The sequence below is a fragment of the Acanthochromis polyacanthus genome, chromosome 3 (assembly GCF_021347895.1).
Source record: "Acanthochromis polyacanthus isolate Apoly-LR-REF ecotype Palm Island chromosome 3, KAUST_Apoly_ChrSc, whole genome shotgun sequence".
Lineage (NCBI taxonomy): Eukaryota > Metazoa > Chordata > Actinopteri > Pomacentridae > Acanthochromis > Acanthochromis polyacanthus.
Genome location: NC_067115.1, coordinates 34,866,968 through 34,891,061, shown reverse-complemented (window position 1 = coordinate 34,891,061; position 24,094 = coordinate 34,866,968). Strand labels below are relative to the sequence as shown.

At 41.2% G+C, this 24,094-nt stretch overlaps 2 protein-coding genes across 2 annotated transcripts in view; both read left to right on the top strand.

The window, feature by feature from the left end:
• Positions 1-167: 167 nt before the first annotated feature.
• casp3a (caspase 3, apoptosis-related cysteine peptidase a) lies at positions 168-8,456 on the top strand. The gene is made up of 6 exons (XM_022205772.2): positions 168-393; positions 664-803; positions 5,576-5,704; positions 5,840-6,015; positions 6,119-6,227; positions 6,321-8,456. The coding sequence occupies exons 1-6, from the start codon at positions 185-187 to the stop codon at positions 6,548-6,550; spliced, it is 993 nt and encodes a 330-aa protein (XP_022061464.1). The 5' UTR covers positions 168-184; the 3' UTR covers positions 6,551-8,456.
• Positions 8,457-12,808: 4,352 nt separating this feature from the next.
• The window catches only part of stox2a (storkhead box 2a), a 28,698-nt gene continuing 17,412 nt past the window's right edge, over positions 12,809-24,094 (top strand). Inside the window, exon 1 of the mRNA XM_022205773.2 lies at positions 12,809-13,332. Coding sequence (XP_022061465.2) covers positions 12,987-13,332 — 346 coding nt within the window. The 5' untranslated portion in view covers positions 12,809-12,986. The remainder of the gene's footprint in view (positions 13,333-24,094) is intronic.

Sequence of the window (24,094 nt, the reverse complement as noted above, 5' to 3'; positions counted from 1 at the left end):
TAAGGAGAAGAAAAAGAAGAATATCCAGACTAAAAATAGAAATCTCAACAAATCCCGCCAAATAATCCCACATCTCCATGTTTGGTCTGTATTATTTCCCCCGACTATTTCCAACAGGACCATATGCATCGTGAGTCTCCGCCCTCACAGGACAACAGGAAGTATAAAAGAACCGCATCTGCGCATGACATCAGCATCTTTGTTTACCCGTAGCGCAGCCGCTGGAGCTCTCAAACCGCGGAGACGTACTGTGTTTGTTAGTCATCTGCGGCTTATCTCACAGAAGCGGCTAATTTCTTTGTCTGGTTTGCGTTTAATTAACTGCGATATGTCGGAAAACGGCTCCGGGCCCAGAGAGGACTGTACAGACGCCAGAAGAGACGATGGACAGCAGTAAGTGGCTGTTCATTGTGCTAGTTAGCAGCTGCTTTGTCCTGTTAGCTGACAGTGAGGAGGGAACTGACCGTCTTCCTTAACTTAAAACACTACTGTGGCATCTTTTATCTGCTGCCTCTCACTGTGCAAGCTGCTCTACCATTTAGTTACATAGATAACGCGCTATGACATGTTTTAGCACACTCTTTACATGTTACTGTGCATTATTTGCTGCTTGATTTACAGCATTTATATATATATATATATATTTGGTGTGATGTCCTTCAGGTCAGAGGGGTCTTTGTCTGCCTCTGTTCCCATGGACGTGGATGCCAAAGCCCACTCCCACAGCTTCAGATACAGCCTGGCTTTCCCCAGCATCGGCCAGTGCATCATCATCAACAACAAGAACTTTGACAGAAGAACTGGTGATTGTTTTGCTTATTTGGTTGCACGGGCGTGGGGTTGCTTTATTTTCTGACATGCACACGCAAAACGAAACTTCTGCATGTCCTGTTTCACTGCACCCTACGCCTGAGTAACAGATTATGTTTCACTTATGTGTATATAGACAATTGTTATAATAATAATGTCATAGCAATAGCCTATAGTTACGAGATGAATGGGAGACTCTGCAGACAAATAAGCCATCTACAGCATGTGTGAAACCGCTTCTCAACTTCCTCAAAGGTGAAACTATGCTTCTTTAACTTTAACGGAAAGGAAATGAAGGCTTTTATGTCCACATCTAAAGAAGAAAGAGCAGCAGATGATCTCCTACACTAAGGAATGGAGATTTCGTATTACCTGAGAGAAAACTGACATAATTTATTTTTGGAATTCTCTTTCTTCATTTTGTATTTACACGTTTAAAGTAGCTTAACAATGTACGTTAAGGTAAATGTCTCAGTTAAACATAAGTCTTCTAAAAGGCGTCGAGGCTTTTGCAGAGTTTGCAGGCGGAGAAATTGTAGGAAGAAGTAAAAACCTAAAGCATATTCGTTTTCCAACACATTCAGTACATTTTCATGCTTCTGTGTGTCCTCTGCTTGATTGTGCTGCTAGACATGTGAATAGAAATTGCAATTTGTAACAATGCAAATTGCAAAGGCTGCTGTTTATGATATACTTCATGCACCGTCAGCGGAGGTTATAACATCAGAAAGATGCAGATGGCATAGTGCTGATAACGAACAGTGAAGAAAACTTGCAAACCGTGGTATCCATAATAAATACAGAGAGCCAAAAAGAAAACGGAAGTAATGGTAATTTCAAAGAAAAATGTCACCCCTACCTGTCCCATACAATTAGACCGAGAAATACTGAAGCAGGTTCATCATTTCAAATGTCTCGGTTCATGGATAACATCAGATGTAGAGTAGCAACGGCAAGAACAGCATTTACAAAAATGAAAACTATACTGACAAATAAGAAAATAGCAATTAGCATCCGTATTAGGACTCTCAGCTGTTACATCCTATCAGTTCTGATGTACGGATGTGAATGTTGGAACATAAATAATAAAATGTCAAACAAAATCACTGCAGCAGAGATGTTACGTATATCTTATACAGCCAGAATAAGCAATGAAGATGCTTTAAACTAACACTAAACAGAAATTATACGCTACTGAACAAAATTAGGAAATGCCAAGGAACATTTTTAGGACACATCATAAGGACGGAGACCCTGGAATATGTCATGACAATTGGAAAAATGAATGGGAAGAGAGGATGAGGCGGACAGAGAATGAAAGCGATAGATGGACTGACATCATGGCTGCACATGAAAAGGGCAACAGTCACAATTCAGAAAGCAAAAGAACAGATTAGATTGAGAGAAATGGTGGCCTACGCAGTATGACATGACACTTGATTGATTGATGATGCAGCAGCGTGTCTTACTCTGGGTTTTATCTGTCGCGTCAGTGGTTTTACAGATCCATGCTTTGTGTGTGACAGTCACACTGTTCACGGTGTCTCGTGGTGAGCATCAATCACATGTCTTTCATCTGTTACAGAGTGAATACTGAACTCATGCTGCAAATTTCATCACAATATCTGCCCATATAAAATCACAATTGGGTGTTTTTCTCGGGGCATTCAGCCCTCATGTGATTCGGTGCAAATGTATGCAACCAGCTGGCATCTGACTGTTGAAACTGGACAGGAAGTGAAGTGGGAAGGTATGAGCATTTAATCAGTGTGCTCTCTGCATGGTATAGGTATGATGTTGTCCTTTTTAGTGGGAACTGCACAATGCTTTGTTGAGCGAGCATGTTGGTAATTACTTGCTCTAAATGTGGTCGACTGTTCACATGGGAAGTGGTGAACCCCGACTAAAGCAAAAGGTTACCTGAGGTTTACCGAATGAGTCGGCTCAAATGTTCACTGCTGAAACTTTCATCAGATGTTCACTGACACTGTGTTATTTCTTTGGCTGTTGGTGCACGTGAGCTTTTCTGCTTTTTTTCCCAGAGTTTTGGTAGATTCATTTGACATGAGGAGGTGGCTCCTTACTGCCTGTAATTGTGAGGTGATGCTAGTTCAGCGCAGGTATTTTCGGTTAGAATAAACTTCTGCTTGTCATCTTAAATATCTACGTGTTTGTTAGTGTTGAGGATTATTTAGGTGTGTTTGTCTTTCCCTTGGCTTTTGACCACTTTATTTTATGTATGCTGCGATGGTTTGAACTCCACATAGGAATGGCTTATGCTGCCTTTTTGCAGCTTTGCTTTTGACTCTCACTATCTCAGTGTACAGTGAAATATCCCTGTAATCTCACATCCACACCCTCATGAGGTAATAGGTGTGCTAGGGGAGTCTTATAGCCCATGCCGGCTAATTAGATGTTCAGGTTACCTCTGTCGTAGTCGCCGTGTTGGCTGTGGAGAGAACAAATATTTGCACTTGCGGTCTCCTGTTAGTGTCTCATCAGGAGGTTCAGGTACCCACAAGACTTGGATTATGATTTAAAACGCACCGCATGGCTATCCACTGCTTGATTAGTTCCTCCTAAAATTTTATGCACAGTGTAGATGGCTATGTGTATAAAAAAAGTCCATTCTGTCTTTAATTTAATGGCCAAAGCAGTGGAATATTCTGGAAGTTTTTGTTTAGGTTGGCGAATACAGACAGAAAGACAGCTTTTGCCATGTGTCCTTAAGGTGTGCAGAATCATTTTCATGCAGCTGGACTCATGTCAGAGATTTGCTTCTCTGATGATATAAAGGCTTGATGTCTGCCATAGTTGGAGATACTGTGGGGAACCTTGAGCTGGCCTTCCTTTCAGGTTATTGCACAGCTAAAGAACAGCATCTCCTGTTATTGAAAGGATCTCTGATATCTGTCTGAGAAGGCCTTCGACAGAGAGTACCGCGTCCGTCTGCTTTTCCAGAGTTGTGGTGTAATGGATTTATGTTCGTGTCAGACTGACATTATGAAAACCTGTTTCGCTTGACTGAAAGAGCACACATGACTGCCTTTACAGTGCGGACTTAATGTTCCAGGAGCAAGTACAGAGAGTGAGTGAGTGTATTCCTGTTTTGTCTGTCCATCCATTATCTACACAGCTTAATCCTCATTAGGGTCGCAGGGGGCTGGAAATGAGGCCTTAGAGTGAAGGCAGGAGACACCCAGGACAGGTCACCAGTCTGTCACAGAGCTACATATAGAGCCAAACAGTCACACTTGCATTCACATCTATGAACGAATTAGAATCACCAGTTAGCATCAGCATGTTTTTGGACTGTGGAAGGAAGCCAGAGAACCCGGAGAAAACCCACGCATGCACAGGGAGAACATGCAAACTCCATGCAGAAAGATCCAAGTTCCCATATGCAAACTGGGGATCTTCTAGCTGCAAAGTGACGGTGCTAACCACCAATCCACTGTGCAGGCCAAACTATTGTCTAGTTTATTAAAGTTTTAGCATGTAGGGGTTAAAAAATTAGTGTTTTTTTTTTAAATCATACACAGTATTTAATAGATGTCTTTATTTTACCGAATAGGAGACATTCATGATTAGTTTTAAGATTTTAGCACCAAGTTAGATATATTGGCTGTTTCTGGTAAAAATAAAAAACACAACCAAAAACTCTGATGACGTGAGTGCAGCATTATACTTGTCATAGGAAGGAAAGCACAGGTGTTGCCTGAACAATGGCTCCTATCAAATCAAATCAAATCTTTTCAAGATGACATGACAGTAAACCAGTAAATGAAATCAACCTTTATTAATTTCATTATTTACACTTGTGGAGATGTTTTCTTAATTTTCTGCCTGATTAGATCTCTGCTCAGGTTGAACGTAGGTGGAGTTTACATGAGTTTACTGGAGATCATATGCTATAAAACATAGGTGCACTACAAAACACAACCAGCACAGGGTTGGACGTGGTTTTTACACCATTTGAGTCCCCATCAAAAGGCATGCTGCTTAATCATTGACTCTTAGTGGCTCATAAACGAAACGCCCCATGCACTCGCAGAATAGAAAGTAAGACGGGCATATAAAAGCATTTTCTGCATTGCCTACTGTGGCTGAATCAATATGCAAGAGTCTTTATCAACATTTACAAACTGTAAAAAGATGAATGTCAGCTAATACAGATTCATCACACCTGCTTTCTCATGTAAGATAAGATAAACTTTAAAGTTGTGCTTCTGATGCATTTAATCAGGTTTCTCCAGCCTTGCTGCTTAAAAAAAACACACACATACACTACTGTTCAAAAATATGGGGTCATCCAGACAATTTCATGTTTTCCATGAAAACTCACACTTTTATTCATGTGCTAACATAGTTGAACAAGGGTTTTCTAATCACCCATTAGCCTTTCAACACCATTAGCTAATGCAATGTAGCATTAGAACACAGGAGTGATGGTTGCTGAAAGTGTTCCTCTGTGCCCCTATGGAGATATTCCATTAAAAATCAGCTGTTTCCAGCTAGACTGTATATGTCTGGACTGGATTTCTGATTAATTTAATGTTATCTTCACTAAAAAAAAACTGCTTTTCTTTCAAAAACAAGGACATTTCTAAGTGACACCAAACCTCTGAACAGTAGTGTATGTCTATCAAAATGTCAGACTGCTGCTGGTATTGTAAACTTACATAGAAGTGAGGGGAGTGGCACCTTAAAACTGTTTGTATTTTGTTGTAAATAACCTGAACTGTCACTGTTTTCTTTGTCTAAGGCATGAATCAGCGAAACGGTACTGATGTAGATGCAGCCAACGCAATGAAAGTCTTTTCCAAATTGGGTTATAAAGCGAAGGTTTACAACGACCAGACAGTGGAGCAGATGAAACAGGTTCTAATGGCTGGTAAGCGTAATGAAAAACTCATGCAAATTACCTCCAAGTTTGTATACACACAAAGTAGTGCTGATGCTGCCTGCTTGTAAAACGCCTTTCACATGCAGGCTCTGTGTATCAGTTGTGCATTTCTTTGTTTCTCAGCGTCGAAGGAAGATCACAGCTGCTCGGCGTCATTCGTCTGTGTTCTGTTGAGTCATGGAGATGAGGGCGTGTTCTTCGGTACAGATGGATCCATCGAGCTGAAGTACCTCACGTCACTTTTTCGAGGCGATCGCTGCAGATCACTGGTGGGAAAGCCCAAACTCTTCTTCATCCAGGTACTGTGCGAGTTTGCCTTGTTGCCTACCTGTGCTAACTCATCTTACTTTGAAGTATTTAACCTGTAAACAAATCCTATTTATTTGTCTGGACACTGAGTAGGCCTGCAGAGGCACCGATCTGGATGCAGGCATTGAAACAGACAGTGGAGAAGATACAACCAAGATCCCTGTGGAGGCAGACTTCCTCTACGCTTTCTCCACAGCACCAGGTTAACACTTAAACATGGGTATTTTTGCACACATGCTGCTTCCTTTTTTAAATACTGGATTAACACGGCCCTTTTTCTGTCACTTGTGTGCAGGCTACTACTCTTGGAGGAACACCATGACTGGGTCCTGGTTCATGCAGTCACTCTGCGACATGATCAGCAAATATGGAAAAGAATTAGAGCTCCAGCACATCATGACACGAGTTAACCACAAGGTGGCGGTAGAGTTTGAGTCTGTGTCCAATTCACCAGGCTTCGATGCAAAGAAACAAATCCCCTGCATTGTGTCAATGCTGACCAAAGAGATGTATTTTACTCCTTGATGCCGCTTCCACGTCAGAGGAACGGCCTGTGGGTGTGTATGGGAGGGTGAGAATTCTTTTAGTTTACACTTTCTATATAAAGTTCTCCTGAAGTTTGTGTGTTTCTGGGAGAGCAGATGTGATGTAAAGTTGCAGTCGCATTTCAAAAGCATTTCACAAGCTTGTTTCAGTATGAACTGTAGCTCTTATGTATGTGGCATTCTTTTTTGTTTTTGTTTTGTTTTTTACCCCAGGAGCATGTCTTTTTTTCTTCTTTTTTTTAACAACTATGTGAACATAAACTACAACCGAAAGTAATAATGGGAACTACAACACCGGTAACAGTGGGAACTCTGGGCTCACAGTGTGTTACCAGGTGCCTCTTTGTTTACACTCTACACATTTCAGGGAAACATGTTTGGAGCCAGTTTAACAGGAAGTTTGACCTTCTGTATTTGTGTAATCATGAATCCGCAGATGGGCCCGCTGCCCTCCAGCAACAACATTTTTATGAATCAGCAAATATATCGTAACTCAAGCGTCTGAGCAACGTGACAGTGTGTTATGAAAGGATCATGTCTGTAACTTTTTTTTTTCTCGGTTTTCCGTTCTTTTCTCTCCACTACTGCGTCAGTGTGGTGGCATCCGACTTGAAGGTTGTACAACTAAAACATAACCGTCATTTTCTGAATTGGTACCTGATGAGTTGTGTGAGGTTGACATGAAAGCAGCCGCTGAACTCAGGAGGTAAATTGATGTGTGGAAAATTCAGGAGCTTCCTGGGAGCTGCCTTGTGATTTGTGGGTTATGAAGCTCAGAAGTAAGTTTTGTTTTTTCTGAACATGGATTTCTTTGAATGAACTGTTGCCTGTGAATATCCTCAGATTAGTGGGAGCGCAGGCTTTATAGCATGCATGAGTCATAATGCTGTCACAATTTGAAGAGTTGTGCTTGAACTCAGCATTACATTTCATTTTTAACAGTTGTTTATTGGTCAGATTAACCTCATGGCAAAAAAAACGACCAGAGCTGTAAAGCTGAAATGAAAAAGTCGACGTATTGATTATACAATTGATGGAAAATTAATTAATAGTTTTCATGTGATTTGTTTTAGTTGTTTAAGCAAAAAATTTAAAAATATCACTTGTACCAGCATTTTGAACGTGATTTTTGCTTTTATAATCTCAAGATTTTGTACTGTTGACTAGACAAAACTAAAAATTCGAATTTTTCAGGGAATATTGATGTGCCTTTTTCACTCAACAATTGGCCATTTTTTTAAAAAATAAAACCATATTGTGATGCATTGGTGATTCAAAAAAAAAAAAAAGTTTTTTGTTTGCAGCCTTGCCATACTCTGATGCCTGAGATTTTCTTTGTGTTTGTCATTTAACACGGAAGAAATCACAACAGATGTTAACTAAACCAATTCAGGTTTCAAAATGAGATTTTCACACAGTCTCTGTACGGAACTAGAGCCACTCGATGGGAACAAAGGACCCATCGTAGCTGATTTTGTACTTCACCGGTGCAAATTTCTAACCTTCATAATGAAATGTGTAAGCCTGTGTTCTAGTGAATTATTGTAGTCAAAGCTGTGCATGTGATCACCTGCATGGACTGATTTACAACAGAAAAAAGCACAATTTACTTAAGTGTGCGCTGATCCTGGTGGTGCTCCTTTGTGTATCTGATTGCTGTCAACATTTACAGCAAATACGCTATATCTGTCACTACACATGCTGTTAATAATATTTCATTCACTGATGTGTGACAATCAAGCTTTTAAGTCGCGTTATGCAACATTTTGCTCTGAATGTCGCTTCTCTGCTTTTTTTTTGTTGTAACGTCACTGTTTTGTAAGCAGCTATGTACTGTGAGGTTGGTGTCATGTTTTTCCTTCAAATAAAGACCACTTTTCATCCTGTGTTTGGAAACAGGGTTTTATTGTTGGAACGGCATTAAACTAGCGCCAAAGATTGCCAGACTCTTGCAGATGTGTTCCTGGCAGAAGCTGCCGGTGTTATTGGTATCGCGCAGAAGAGCCAACCTCTACGAACTGCAAAGGATCTACTTGTGTACGCTGTCTTGAGTGTAAACAGGGCGGATTACAGCAGATTTGGCATGCCTGGAGGTGAGAAGAACTGGGCCACCAGATCCTGAGGCCCAGAGCCAAATAACACTGGGCCTCAGATTGCTTCAGCGCCAACACAGAAGAAGCACTTTAGCTAAACCTGCTTTCACAAGCAACAAGCCTCAGGCAACATGAAAAACTCAGAAAACACACCGTGTAACACTGAAGTTTGTTTAAAAAGCTGCACCTCAAAATTATCAAAAGCTCCCACTCCTACCGAGCTGATATGACTGTATTAACTGTATTGTAAGAATATTATTTGCATTATGACATCCAGCGCTGCTTTGGTTGGGAGATTTATTTATTGTTATCTAGAACTCCCCACGGAGGCTTTTGTTCAACCACTGACTGTGACCTGAACCAGTTTTTGTGTTATCTGATCCGTCTTTTGAATCACACATTTACAGTATTATTGTGAATTCTAGTATTTACAATCACTCAGTTCTTCACACAGTTTATGTGCAGTCTGATTGGGCTCCAGCCAGTGATCAATTTAGTCATCACTTGTTCTCCATATTGTTTCTCTAATTAACTGATTCTTCTCAGACACGCTCAACATAGTATCTTAAAACCTGCAGTGATGCTGATACAAAGTGTGGCTTGTCTGACCATCAGTCCACTCAGATTTTTTCAATCTACTATAACCAAAGAAAAGCAACAAATTCCCAGCTTGAACAACCTTCAACTACTAAATTGTGCCATTTTTGCCTCGAAAAATATGTTTATTTATGGCGTCATAAAATTTCTGACAATTGGCAGCTTCATAAATAATAAAAAAATCACTTATAATAATCATATATGTCTCATGTCTCACACCCAGCCAATAATATAATGTGAAATGTGCAATATACATCACTACCTCATTCACTTTGCTACATACATTCACACTATTATTTATATGTATATTTGTAAATGGACTGTTTTGCGCTATTTTTTAAGATTTCTTGCACTGAAAAGGAGAAGCTTTCCAATTTTGTTATACCCGTAAAATGACAATAAAGTATATTCTATTCTATTCTATTCTATATCCAATATTAGGAATTTCTCCTGCTGAATGTGTTATTGAGCTGACACAGGATTACCTTACGTGTGAACATACATTTATATTCTTTGATTTCTGCCAATAAATGATCTGCAAACACATGAGATGCTCCTGCTACATTATACTGCACACCAAAGACAATTCTTTAAGAAATACTTTAATAGGAATACAACTACCTCAGCTGTGTTTTGTGGTGTCTGTATTTTTCTTTCGGATACTTAAACTCTTCTACAAACCTGTAAATATTGACAGACTAGTAATGATGATAACTGTGATACAGTGGGTACGGAAAGTATTCAGACCCCTTGAAATTTTTCACTCTCTGTGTCATTGCAGCCATTTGCCAAAATAAAAAAAGTTCATTTTATTGCTCATTAATGTACACTCAGCACCCCATCTTGACAGAAAAAAAACAGAAATGTAGAAATTTTTGCAAATTTATTAAAAAAGAAAAACTGAAATATCACATGGTCATAAGTATTCAGACGCTTTGCAGCGACATTCATATTTAACTCACATGCTGTCCATTTCTTCTGATCCTCCTCGAGATGGTTCTGCTTCTTTATTGGAGTCCAGCTGTGTTTAATTAAACTGATTGGACTTGATTAGGAAAGGCACACACCTGTCTATATAAGACCTTTCAGCTCACAGTGCATGTCAGAGCAAATGAGAATCATGAGGTGGAAGCATAGACTGTATATATAGTGGACGTAGCATCTGGCTCCAGAATTGAAGCCAATCCGGAAGTGTCAAAAACTTGCAATATCCCGCCGTCCGCTAGGGTTGGCTCCAAAAAGCTTTTTCTCCATAGACCCCAATTCATCACCGGAAAAAATAAAATTTGATAGACTGATTTTCTACAGCTCAGGATTTTTTTCCTGTTAGTTTTCATGGTCAAAATGAGAGATCAGGTGGCCGATCTTAAAATAAATCAATACTGAATTTTAAATAAATCGTTAAAGTTGGCGGAGCCAGGGGGCGTGGCTATACTTGATAGACAGCAACAGAAGCCTCTGCGGTAAAACGTGGGCGGGATAAGAGAGTTCTCAGCCAATCCTGCCCCTAGTTGCTCTCCGGTCCAGTCTGTTTGATGACGCTTTTTACGTCACTGGCTCCAAAAAATCCAAAACGGCGATCAGGAAGTAGCAAAATCCGGGCTTCATTTTCTCGGCGTTGAAACCAACGGGTGACGTCACGGTTAGTTTACGCCTGGGTGGAAGGAACTGCCCAAGGAGCTCAGAGACAGAATTGTGGCAAGGCACAGATCTGGTCAAGGTTACAAAAGAATTTCTGCAGGACTCAAGGTTCCTAAGAGCACAGTGGCCTCCATAATCCTCAAATGGAAGAAGTTTGGGACAACCACAACTCTTCCTAGACCTGGCCGTCCAGCCAAACTGAGCAATGGTGGGAGACGAGCCTTGGTGAGAGAGGTAAAGAAGAACCCAAAGATCACTGTGGCTGAGCTCCAGAGATGCAGTCGGGAGATAGGAGAAAGTTCCACAAAGTCAACTATCACTGCAGCCCTCCACCAGTCGGGGCTTTATGTCAGAGTGCCCCGACGGAAGCCTCTCCTCAGTGCAAGACACATGAAAGCCCGCATAGAGTTTGGCAAAAAAACACATGAAGGACTGCCAGACTATGAGAAATAAGATTCTCTGGTCTGATGAGACCAAGATTGAACTTTTTGGTGTTAATTCTAAGCGGTATGTGTGGAGAAAACCAGGCACTGCTCATCACCTGCCCAATACAATCCCTACAGTGAAACATGGTGGTGGGAGCATCATGTTGTGGGGGTGTTTTTCAGCTGCAGGGACAGGACGACTGGTTGCAATTGAAGGAAGGATGAATGCGGCCAAGTACAGAGATATCCTGGAGGAAAACCTCTTCCATGGTGCTCAGGACCTCAGACTGGGCCGAAGGTTCACCTTTCAACAGGACAATGACCCTAAGCACACAGCTAAAATAACAAAGGAGTTGCCTCAGAACAACTCTGACCGTTCTTAAGTGGCCCAGCCAGAGCTCTGACCTAAACCCAATTGAGCATCTCTGGAGAGACCTCAAAATGGCTGTCCACCAACGTTCACCATCCAACCTGACAGAACTGGAGAGGATCTGCAAGGAAGAATGGCAGAGGATCCCCAAATCCAGGTGTGAAACACTTGTTGCATCATTCCAAAGAAGACTCTTGGCTGTACTAGCTGAAAAGGGTGCTTCTACTCAATACTGAGCACAGGGTCTGAATACTTCTGACCATGTGATATTTCAGTTTTTCTTTTTTAATAAATTTGCATTAAAATTTCTACATTTGTTTTTTCTGTCAAGATGGGGTGCTGAGTGTACATTAATGAGAAATAAAATGAACTTTTCTTATTTTGGCAAATGGCTGCAATGACACAGAGTGAAAAATTTCAAGGGGTCTGAATACTTTCTGTACCCACTGTATTTGAAAAATCTTTACTGAAATCTTAATAATATAAATTAATTTTTCTGATCACTTTCTTTCCACCTCCTCTAAATTGTATTTTGAGCTTGATTCATATTCCAAAAAGAGCACAATACACAAAATAAGTTAAAGATCCCTTTGACTGACATCATTATTTTAAAAAATTAAGAAAGAAAAGATTATCCTGTAGTTCAAAGCCCTATCTTTACTACAGGTTGTATGTTCCTGACACTGTGTAAATTGTTTTATATGAGCTTTTATAGGGGTGTTAATATTTTTACATATTCTTGTAGTATGTTTTATGTGTTTTGTCATGTTTGTGTTAGACTGGAGTCTTAGTGTCCCTTTCCTTGACATAAAGTAGGTTTTGCTTTGCTCCAAACAGGTGTTCATGTTATTCTGGGCTTTAATTATTCACATTAGTGTCGAGACTAAACTTGTTTGGCGTCTTGAGTCATGTATTAAACTGTCTGTACTTATAGGTAACAATTATCAGATTGGTGAACACAACTTCCACCAAACACCCAGACTTGGGCTGTGCAACGTGGAGAGAGGAGGAGTTTACGAGGAGCGCATGAACGCACCTCGCCTCTTTAGTGGCTGAAAATAGGCCCTAATGCTGTGTGACAGTTGGACGGAGGAGAGCTGACTGCTGTGGACGGAGGATCGGGTTGCTGGTATCCGTGCTTTTCCATGGAGCACCTGTGGCTCACATTTACAACATGGTGGCGCGCGCCGTGGAAGTGCGCACCGAGCTCCACTCCACGGAGTTCGGACGCAGCTCTGAGGATCGAACAACGCGCTGCGGCTGAGAAAATGTAGTTTGGCTCAGGCGAGAATGGAGAAGTACCTGCAGATTGCCCCGCACTCTCTGGCTCTGGTGCTGTCCCGGGTTTGCAGGCAGGATGAAGAGGACTCAGCACCACCATCATCATCATCACAGCCACCGGTGAAGTTCCAGCATCAGTCCGGCTACGAGGTGTTCGCCAATTTCAAAGCCGTCAACATGCTGCATTTCTGGAACAAGGCGCTGACACACGCGCTGTCCGAGGTCTTCTTCCTGGGCTGGATAGACGAGCAAGTGCTGCTGATCCAAGGGAAGGAGGTTCATCTTCAGGTGCTCAGGAACGGATGGACCAGGCGGACCCTGAAGCCACCGCGGGGCTTCGACATCAAATGCATAGGTGCGTAAATCTTTCAGACAAGTGTGAACAACAGGCACAAAGCAGCGTTTAGAGCAGCACAGGCAGCGGGGGAGTTCTCTGAGGGGGATTTTCATTCCACATAGATAGGAGGGAAGCTGTTTGGGTTGTGGACACAAAACACTGAAAACAAAGTGGAAATATTCCTGTTTGGAGACAGCGGTGTATCTCTCTGTGTGGGGAATGTGACCAAAATAAGGAAAAAACAAGGAAAAAGTAAAACGAAGTGTTAAGAGAAGGTTAAAAATTAATCAAATAGTCTCAATGAGGTCTCCTGCTTATATTATCTGCAGGGAAAAGCCTTAATAACTGGTGGCTGCCATTAATACGTTTGTAATGTTGCAGACACCTTCCCAAAATAAGCTCTTTGGAGGTACAGTTCAGACTTGGTCTTGAACTTGGTGACTTTACTTTCAAATACTTGATTTTAGGCTTTAAATCAAAATTGCGTTTTTAAATTTTGACCCTCTGAAGTTCAGGAATATTCTTTTTATTAGGAATTTTGTTAAAGATTTATCCAGAGTTGCGTAAAACGCATCAACAGAGCTGATGGCTTCTATATCCACATTTCTCAGGTTCTTGGTGAGGTTTTTATTGACTCAGCATGACACAGACCTCATCAACACACAAACAGTCTCACTGAAACCCGAATGTTGCCATTAAAGCCACTCCCTTGATTGATAGCTTCCTAAAAACTCCTCTCATTCTATCAAATTTACACATTTAGAAGTTTTTTTTTATAACGAAAGTAATCCCGTCGCTGCAGCTGGAGCACACCACTGCTCAAACACTGTAAAACTGCTCTGTGCTGCACAATGCCAACTTGTAATTGGAGGAATTTAACCACACAATTGAATCGGAAGTCGGTTGTGAAGATAAATCATAATGTGGAAAGCCCCGCTGCACAAACGGACATGTGTGAATCCCTGCAACTCTGAATCTGTGTTTTTGTTGTGGCTGTCATCAGCATTCTGCAGTTTTAAGGTGGAAATACTCAGATAAGCTTATTTCACTCATATCTTCCAGCATTTTAAACCACATGAACATGCTAACAAGGTAAATATCTTGTTTTTTAACAGGGGAAGGCCTTATATGTCCACTGACGAAACTTGCTTTTGACTTTATCGCACTGCCCTTGTCGGTTGGAACTCTTTCTATGTTGATTTCTTCACCATTTTAATAGCTGCCGAATCCCTTTGATTGGGATTGAACCCTACATGACCCTCCTTGTCTAAAGTTGTGAGGTGAAACGCTTTCCCCTGAGGTTTTTCTGCGATACTGTAGATTGAAGAGGGGTGAGTCAGGCTAAGATCTCTGCTGGCAGGTGGCATGAAACCAGTCGAAGCTAGCCTGAGTGAAAAGGGAGTTTCGGCATCATTCCGCCTTATAACCTCTGCAGCTTCGTGTCAGGCAGGGTTGCTCATTCAGATAGAAGAGTCAGGACTGGGGCTTATTTCTACTCCAGTTCCACATTCCCACACTCATACTCCTCTTCTTCTGACAAGTCCATAACTCATGCATGTGCTGAGACAGGTTTGGACGACTCAAGGTATTGTCAGCGAGTCGAACCGCTGCAGCAACGCACTGTGTGTTGTTGTGTGTGCGATTGTGTGCAAATGAGAGAGAGGCATGCAACATGTCACAGATGATCTTATTTATGTGTGTTTGGTTTTATGTTCCATCACTGAGCAGCATCGAACTGCAGTAGACGAGTTGGACACAGTTCCAGATCTAGAGGGGCGGGTGATGATTTCATAAAACTTTAAATTTAGCCTGTTTTGATGTATTGATTACATGACACAGTGTTTAAAGACGAGATTAATGTCACTTCTTTCTATTAAGAGCATTTCTCCTGCAATTCAAAGCAATAAATGTAAAAGCAGTGGAAGTGTGCCATCCATTGACATCATGAAAGCAACTAATGCATCTAGGAAAAAGGTGCTATTGATGCACAGCAAAATGCCTTAATCTGAATCAGTATTTTCGCTCCAGAGGACTTTTACCCGACTCTGCAGGCAGCTTTAGCTTCATAGAGCAGCTTAGCATCTTTCTGTTCTTTTTCTCATTGGAGTCATTTCCAGCAGCTTGTTTTGGAAGACAGACATAAATCCACCGTACGCTGCCCGTAAACCAGCACACAATAGACAGACATGGTTAGTGCTCAATGGCTGATCATAGCGCGGCATTTAGCAGATAATTTAGCAAGCTGATATGAATGAATCAAAGATAGAAAGAGACTCTAAATAAATGCTAATGTTGAGCCATGTGCAAATAGTTTGCACAGTAGCATGTTTGGCCAAACAGCTTTGCACAGACATTCTTTGTCAGCGTTGCTTTTACGATGTGTTAGGCTGCTGGTTTAAAAAATAAATGGTCGTTTAGTGAGTATGGCTGCTGTTTAGGCCACCAACTGAGAAGTTAATGCTAAATCATTTCAGATACATTATATTGCCAAAAGTATTGGGACGTCTGCCTTTACTCGCACATGAATTTTAGTGACATCCCTTTCCTAATCCATCTGGTTTAATATGGAGCTGGCTCACCCTTTGCAGCTATAACAGCCTCAACTCTTCTGGGAATGCTTTGTACAAGGTTTAGGGGTGTGTTTATGAGATTTTTTGACCATTCTTCCAGAAGATGTTGGATGAGAAGGCCTGGCTTTCAGTCTCCTCTCATTCATCCCAAAAGTGTTCTGTCAGGTTGAGGTCAGGATTCTGTCAAGTTCCTCCTCACCAAACTGGCTCATCCGCATCTTTATGGACCTGCTTTGTGCACTGGTGTCAGTCATGTTGTAACAGGGAGGGACCATCTGCAAAGTGCTCCGACAAAGTTGAGAGCATGAAATTGTCCAAAATGTCTCGGTATGTTGAAGTATTAAGAGTTCCTTTCACTGAAACTAAATTCTCACCCCCTGAAAAACAACCCCTCACCATAATCCCCCTCTACCAAACTTTACACTCAGTCAAGCAAGTATCGTTGCCCTGGCAACCAGCAAACCCAGATTGGTACATCGGATTGCCAGACCGAGAAGCTTGATTGGTCATGCCAGAAAACATGTCTTACTGCTCCAGAGTCCAGTGGCGACTGCTTTACACTCATGGAAACCATTCTATGACGGTCTCTACGGTGTTCTAGAGCTAATCTGAAGTTTGAAGGTCTGTAGCTACTGGCGCTGCAGAAAGTTGGTAATTTCTGTGCACTGTGCACCTCAGCATCTGCTGACCCCGCCCTGTGATTTTACATGGCCTACCGCTTCCTGGCTGAGTTGCTGTTGTTCCCAGTTGCTTCCACTTTGCTATAATCCCTCAAACGGTTGGCCGTGCTATATTTAACCTCTTGACGCCTGAATTTATTTACAGTTAAATTTTAAAAAAAGCTTTTATGTGTTTTTGCTTTCTAGCAGATGCTTAAATAAGAGATTGTTAATTTGTCTATTACACATAGAACAGATATATAATAATAATAATAATGATGACAGATATAATAATTAGGTCCCACTCCGACCAGTCCTATGAGAAACCATCCATCCATCCATCCTCTATACCCTCATTAGGGCCGTGGGGGGTGCTGGAGTCCATCCCAGCTGACTTGAGCTGGGACACCCTGGACAGGTCGCCAGTCTGTCACAGGGCTACATATACAGACAAACAATCACACTCACATTCACACCTACATGCAATTTAGAATAATCAATTAACCTCAGCATATTTTTGGACTGTGGGAAGAAGCCGGAGTACCCGGAGAAAACCCACGCATGCACAGGGAGAACATGCAAACTCCATGCAGAAAGATCCCAGGCCCACCCCGGGATTCGAACCGGGATCTTCTTGCTGCAAGGCGAAAGTGCTAACCACTACTCCGCTGTGCAGCCCCTGTGAGAAACCAGTGCTTGCAAAAGGTTCCAAGATATGTATTGAATATGCAAAAGGTGGCATTGGGGGAATGGATATGTTATCTCGGCTGTAGTCTGAGTGAAAGTGGTGTGTTGTAAATTTGCGACATTAGGCGTTAAGGGGTTAATGTCTAGGAACTTTCACCAATGGACTTGTTGCACAGGTGGCTACCTATCACAGTACCACACTTGAATTCACTGAGTTCCTGAGAGTGTCCCAGTCTTTCACAAATGTTTGTAAAAGCAGTCTGCATGTCTAGGTGCTTGATTATATACACCTGTGGCCATGGAAGGGAGTGGAACATCTGAATTCAGTCATTTGGAGGGGTGTCCCAATATTTTTGTCAGTATAGTGTACCTTAGCCTCTAAGGTGGCTGAATGCTTGTGGTCCTTGTCTTTTTCCTGTCTTACAAACCTTGGTGTCACGTTTGATCAGTTAATCCACTTTGAAAACATCAAGTCAGTAGTCTGCACTTGTTTCTTTCATTGTTTAGAAACATTACCAGATTCAGATCCGTTGCATCCCAGCCTTCACTAGATAATTCTTGTATTTATCTCATCCTGTTTAGACTGCTGCAGCTCCCTCTTCACCTGCTGCAACAGTTCATCTTTAGACCATCTACAGTTAGTTCAGAGCGCTGCTGCAAATCTGCTAACGAGGTCCAGCAAGACGTCACACATCACACCCACTTTATAATCTCTAAATTGGCTCCCAGTTAATTTTAGGATTTGTTCTGAGATTCTTGTTTTCACATACAGAGCTGTAAACAGTCAGGCTCCTGCTTACATTTCACTTAGATACTCAGAACAGATCTTACTGGTTGTGCCCTCACTAAAATAAAAGCTAAAGGTGATGGAGTGAGTGGTCGCGCCTCTGGAACAGCACCTATGGACCGTCGTCATGCAGTCTCAGTTGATGATTTTAAAAAGGAGCTGAAGACTTTAAACTTTCCTTTGTCCCATCTACTATGATTTATGTTTTTAATCTGTATGTTCGTACTACTTTTAATCTGACTATTTATCTGTTTATTCTGTGGATCTGCTGTTGTTTTGTTTCTTATTTCACCTTTTCTTGATGTTAAAGGCTTATGTTGATTTTCTCTGTTAAGAACTTTGGGGCTTTGTGCTGTAAAAGGTGCTACAAAAATAAACGTTAATTACTATTATTTTTCGCAGCTGCAAATAATTTTTGCTTCAGAGAAATTTGACGGATTTAGTCACTTTATATTTGTCTCGTACTGCATGTAAACACCAACCATCTACACCATTTACACCACCTGCTTCTTACTGTGTCACCAAATAGTTCTGACTCATCAGGGCATAGAGATGAGACTTCTATGGGTGTGTTGTGGTGTGTGGGATGTTGCCATTGGATCCTTTCTGTCTTTTTGTGGTACATTTTGGGTTTGTTTGTGTCTCTTTGTAGCCATGTTGTTTCCATTCTTAGTAATTTTCATTTCTTTGTGTCATTTTGCATCTCTTTATGGTGGTTTTGTGTCTTTCTGTCATCATTTTATGTTTCTTAATTTCTAGGGGAAATAAATTCATTTGTTTAAACGTGTAGAATTTCTACTTACAGCAAAGTAAACTTTAAAATGGACAGTTTCTGAGAGAGAACAGAATCTGATTCATTTCTGTCTGTTCTATCTAAGGAAACATCTCTCCTGACGTCTGCTTGTTTAATTCATCTCAGGAAACGTCTGTAAAGTCTCACAGATTTCAAAACAGTTTTTATCTTCTGTGTTTTTTAGTCTGTGGCTGACTGTGTTGAAACGTCCCACACTCTGCTTGCTCCTCGAACGTCTCTGTCTTTTCCCTTCTTCCACTTCTTCTTGCTCTTCATTCCTGGGTTGCACGGTGAACTTCCTGCAGCTGCTTGATTGGGGTCTGAGAAGTTTGGAGGACAGGACAGCGGTTTTTTGACTCTTTGTCATGTTCCTCTTGTTGTTCCTGAGCAGTTTTTGTGGTGCACATTTTCAATTCTGATGGCATTAGGAAGTGCTGCTTCCATGGGGAGTGTGTTTTGTCTGGAAGAATGTTTAGTTGGTGTCACAGTAACATTCACAAGAATGCCAAGGTTTCCCAGAAGAACACTGTGAAACTAGACATTTCTGTCTTTGGTTTCATGTTGTGGCTAATGAGTGTTTTGCAAATGCACAGCACCAAGCAAACTCTTCACTGTTCTGATTGAGATTTAAGTTTTATTGTATGGAACGTTCTGTCTCTTTGGATTTTTATGGTGTGTTTGCTAGACGTCAGATATATGGATGTGAGGCTGCAGTGCCTCTGCTGCAGTTACATTGTGATTGTGTCAGCTTCATTGACACCACTGACGCAAACACCGATAAGCTCTGGAATGTTTGTCTTATAGCTAATAACTCACCAGACTCCATACAGCCTAAACCAACAGATTTTATATCTGGACGTTAGTCCAGATACAAATGAGATACCGATGAACAGAATTTTTTATCTGTAACCACAATCTAGAACTGATTTTAACTAAGAAATCAACTCAGGAGTGGAAGGATTTTGAGAGTTGCGTTTCTTTTTGCGCTCACATTTGTGGCCGCCGTATTACTCTGCAGCTCAATCAATCTTTAGTTTAATAACAAGGCCATGTGAATTCAATTAACAGTTACATTTTAACTATTTCACCTCTTGGAGATTGTCTGAAACGGCTTCAAACTATTTCTGGAATTCAAATTGGCTCAGTCAGCTCATTTTTGATAAGAAAGCAGCAAGAATTCCCTGATATCTTAAAATCTGCTTTAAAAATGTCCTGCAGTAATTCTGATGATGACAATATAAAGATAAAAACCAGTGCAATATTGATTTTTTTTTTTTTTTTCCAAGCGTGATTTGTGAGTTTGTTACTCATTTTCCCTGTTGTGGCGTCAAGATGTTAGTTTGGAGGACGAGTTCAAACAAAGTTCACATTTTCACCATCAGCTATTCATTAACTATGTGTGTAGAAGGTCGGTGTTAGGCATAATATGTGTGCACACAATGATCTGTTATCAACAATATTTTGGACAAATAAATACACTTGGAGAAAAGTATTCACATAAAGGAGGCTGCAGGGTAGCACAGATAGGTTCATACTGTTTCTTAAACTAGAAATACGCAGAGTCATGTTGGTTTTATTTAGAATAAAGTGAGTTCACTTATAAAAAAAAAAAAGCTGCAGTTTCCCACAGTCCAGATTACCCACCAAAATGCCTGTTTGATCCAAAATAGAAACCGGATTATTGCATTTTGACAAAACTTGTGGATTTTCAGCTGTGTGGAAACAAAGTGTTTTTTAATAGACAATTCAATCTGATTAACGGAGGGGCTGTATCCGTTAGCAGCCCGTAAACAATGGACTGGGCGGAGTGTGTGCTCTTTAGGAAGGAAAAGTGCAGCGTTTGTTCAGGAAAACTCTCCTCCACTGCTGTAGCACGGATCTCCACTGGAAGGAAAGGGAGGGTCTCAGCGGAGAATAGAGGGAAATGTTTGACGCAGCCGACAGATTTTTTCCATATATCTTAATGTCAGATCAGGATGTGTTATGTCGGCTGGTTGGCCTCTTAATGCAGCGTCTGGCTCGGAGTACGGCTCCTGTGTTGTCGTGAATGTTCCACTGGAGGGCAGAGCACCGGCAGAAATGTTCCTGTTTGGAAGGAAGTCGGATGAAACAGGCCACAGATCTGATGTTTGCTGTCTGGTAGCTCGAACAACCCCAGAGGAAAATCTTACAGCTCAAAGTTTGCTTCTCTATAGCTTGGAAGACAAAATTGTGATTGTCGTTTAAGTTTGGATTTTGTCTGATATGATTCTTATGTTTTTCTCCTAATATTCACAGGAGATATAGGTGAGAAATGAGGAGAACAATTAGCAACAGTAGCCATACCTGAGATTAAAAGGAGAATATTTGACTATTGGCTCCATTTTTTTCCTCAACTGAATTATATGTCAGCTGCACATGAGCTTTATTTTAGACTAATATAAAACAACTACTGGACTGAACTAGCCTAGCCGCGCTAGACAACCCATGGCAACGAATTTAATTCTCTGCCAGGGTGGGTCTAGTTACCCTCGGTAAGCCTCGAGGTTGGATGCTCCTAAAACTGGCCGACGAATCACCATGAAGTGTAGAGTCAGAAGGTGGGCGTGACTAAGTGACGACAGAGGCGCGACGATTCTGACAGAAACAACCGGAAACAACTAGCCTAGCCGCGCTAGACAACCCACGGCAACGAATTTAATTCTCTGTCAGGGTCGGGCAACAAAAACGACAACAGTTGTTGAGCTCCATTAGCACCGACTCTGAATAATCTTTCTATTAACATGTCTGTAATATACTTGAGCTTCACCCATTGACTGTATAAATAAAGCTTCACCGAACTACCGCATCCTCTGATTTCCGGCGCTCTAGGAACTACGTCAGCCTATTCGTTACGCTGACTGGTTGTATACCTACCCAATTGCTGCAGAGTGATTTGAAAGACAACCTTTTAGCCCGCCTCCCTCCCTGTCGAGAGTTCCTAGACCCTTGATTCTTCAGACCTGGGTCTAGCGCAGCTAGGCGAGGACTGAATTACACTGACCAGTCTTCTTCAGAGGTTTTCTTAATATTTTGTCATATATATGCTTGTATGTATGTACATAGATATATATATATATATATATATATATATATATACAGTGCCTTGTGAAAGTATTCGGCCCCCTTGAACTTTTCAACCTTTCACCACATTTCAGGCTTCAAACATAAAGATATAAAATTTTAATTTTTTGTCAAGAATCAACAACAATTGGGACACAATCGTGAAGTGGAATGAAATTTATTGGATATTTTAAACTATTTTAACAAATAAAAACCTGAAAAGTGGAGGGGTGCAATATTATTCGGCCCCCTTGCATTAATACTTTGTAGTGCCACCTTTTGCTGCAATTACAGCTGCAAGTCGCTTGGGGTATGTCTATCAGTTTTGCACATCGAGAAACTGAATATATACATTTCTTTTTCCAGCAACCATCACGCCTGTGTTCTAATGGTACTTTGTGTTAGCTAATCGTGTTGATAAATACACACACACATACACACACACACACACATATATATACGGTGCCTTGCGAAAGTATTCGGCCCCCTTGAACTTTTCAACCTTTCGCCACATTTCAGGCTTCAAACATAAAGATATAAAATTTTAATTTTTTGTCAAGAATCAACAACAATTGGGACACAATCGTGAAGTGGAATGAAATTTATTGGATATTTTATACTTTTTTAACAAATAAAAAACTGAAAAGTGGGGTGTGCATTATTATTCGGCCCCTTTACTTTCAGTGCAGCAAACTCACTCCAGAAGTTCAGTGAGGATCTCTGAATGATCCAATGTTGTCCTAAATGACTGATGATGATAAATAGAATCCACCTGTGTGTAATCAAGTCTCCGTATAAATGCACCTGCTCTGTGATAGTCTCAGGGTTCTGTTTAAAGTGCAGAGAGCATCATGAAGACCAAGGAACACACCAGGCAGGTCTGAGATACTGTTGTGGAGAAGTTTAAAGCCGGATTTGGATACAAAAAGATTTCCCAAGCTTTAAACATCTCAAGGAGCACTGTGCAAGCAATCATATTGAAATGGAATGAGTATCAGACCACTGCAAATCTACCAAGACCCGGCCGGAGTACCAGACCAGAATTTTTCACCTATATTAGTAAACTCTGGTGTGACATCAACAAAATGTGCCTTTGATCTTTCAAGTTCAAGGAGTACCGGACCAGAACAAGGAGAAGACTGATCAGAGATGCAGCCAAGAGGCCCATGATCACTCTGGATGAACTGCAGAGATCTACAGCTGAGGTGGGAGAGTCTGTCCATAGGACAACAATCAGTCGTACACTGCACAAATCTGGCCTTTATGGAAGAGTGGCAAGAAGAAAGCCATTTCTCAAAGATATCCATAAAAAGTCTCGTTTGAAGTTTGCCACAAGCCACCTGGGAGACACACCAAACATGTGGAAGAAGGTGCTCTGGTCAGATGAAACCAAAATCGAACTTTTTGGCCACAATACAAAACGATATGTTTGGCGTAAAAGCAACACAGCTCATCACCCTGAACACACCATCCCCACTGTCAAACATGGTGGTGGCAGCCTCATGGTTTGGGCCTGCTTTTCTTCAGCAGGGACAGAGAAGATGGTTAAAATTGATGGGAAGATGAATGGAGCCACATACAGGAGCATTCTGGAAGAAAACCTGTTGGAGTCTGCAAAAGATCTGAGACTGGGACGGAGATTTATCTTCCAACAGGACAATGATCCAAAACATAAAGCCAAATCTACAATGGAATGGTTCACAAATAAACGTATCCAGGTGTTAGAATGGCCAAGTCAAAGTCCAGACCTGAATCCAATGGAGAATCTGTGGGCAGAGCTGAAGACTGCTGTTCACAAACGCTCTCCATCCAACCTCACTGAGCTCGAGCTGTTTTGCAAGGAAGAATGGACAAGAATTTCAGTCTCTGGATGTGCAAAACTGATAGAGACATACCCCAAGCGACTTGCAGCTGTAATTGCAGCAAAAGGTGGCGCTACAAAGTATTAATGCAAGGGGACCGAATAATATTGCACGCCCCACTTTTCAGGTTTTTATTTGTTAAAAAAGTTTAACATATCCAATAAATTTCGTTCCACTTCACGATTGTGTCCCACCTGTTGTTGATTCTTGACAAAAAATTAAAATTTTATATCTTTATGTTTGAAGCCTGAAATGTGGCGAAAGGTTGAAAAGTTCAAGGGGGCCGAATACTTTCACAAGGCACTGTATATGTATGTGTATATATATATATATATATATAT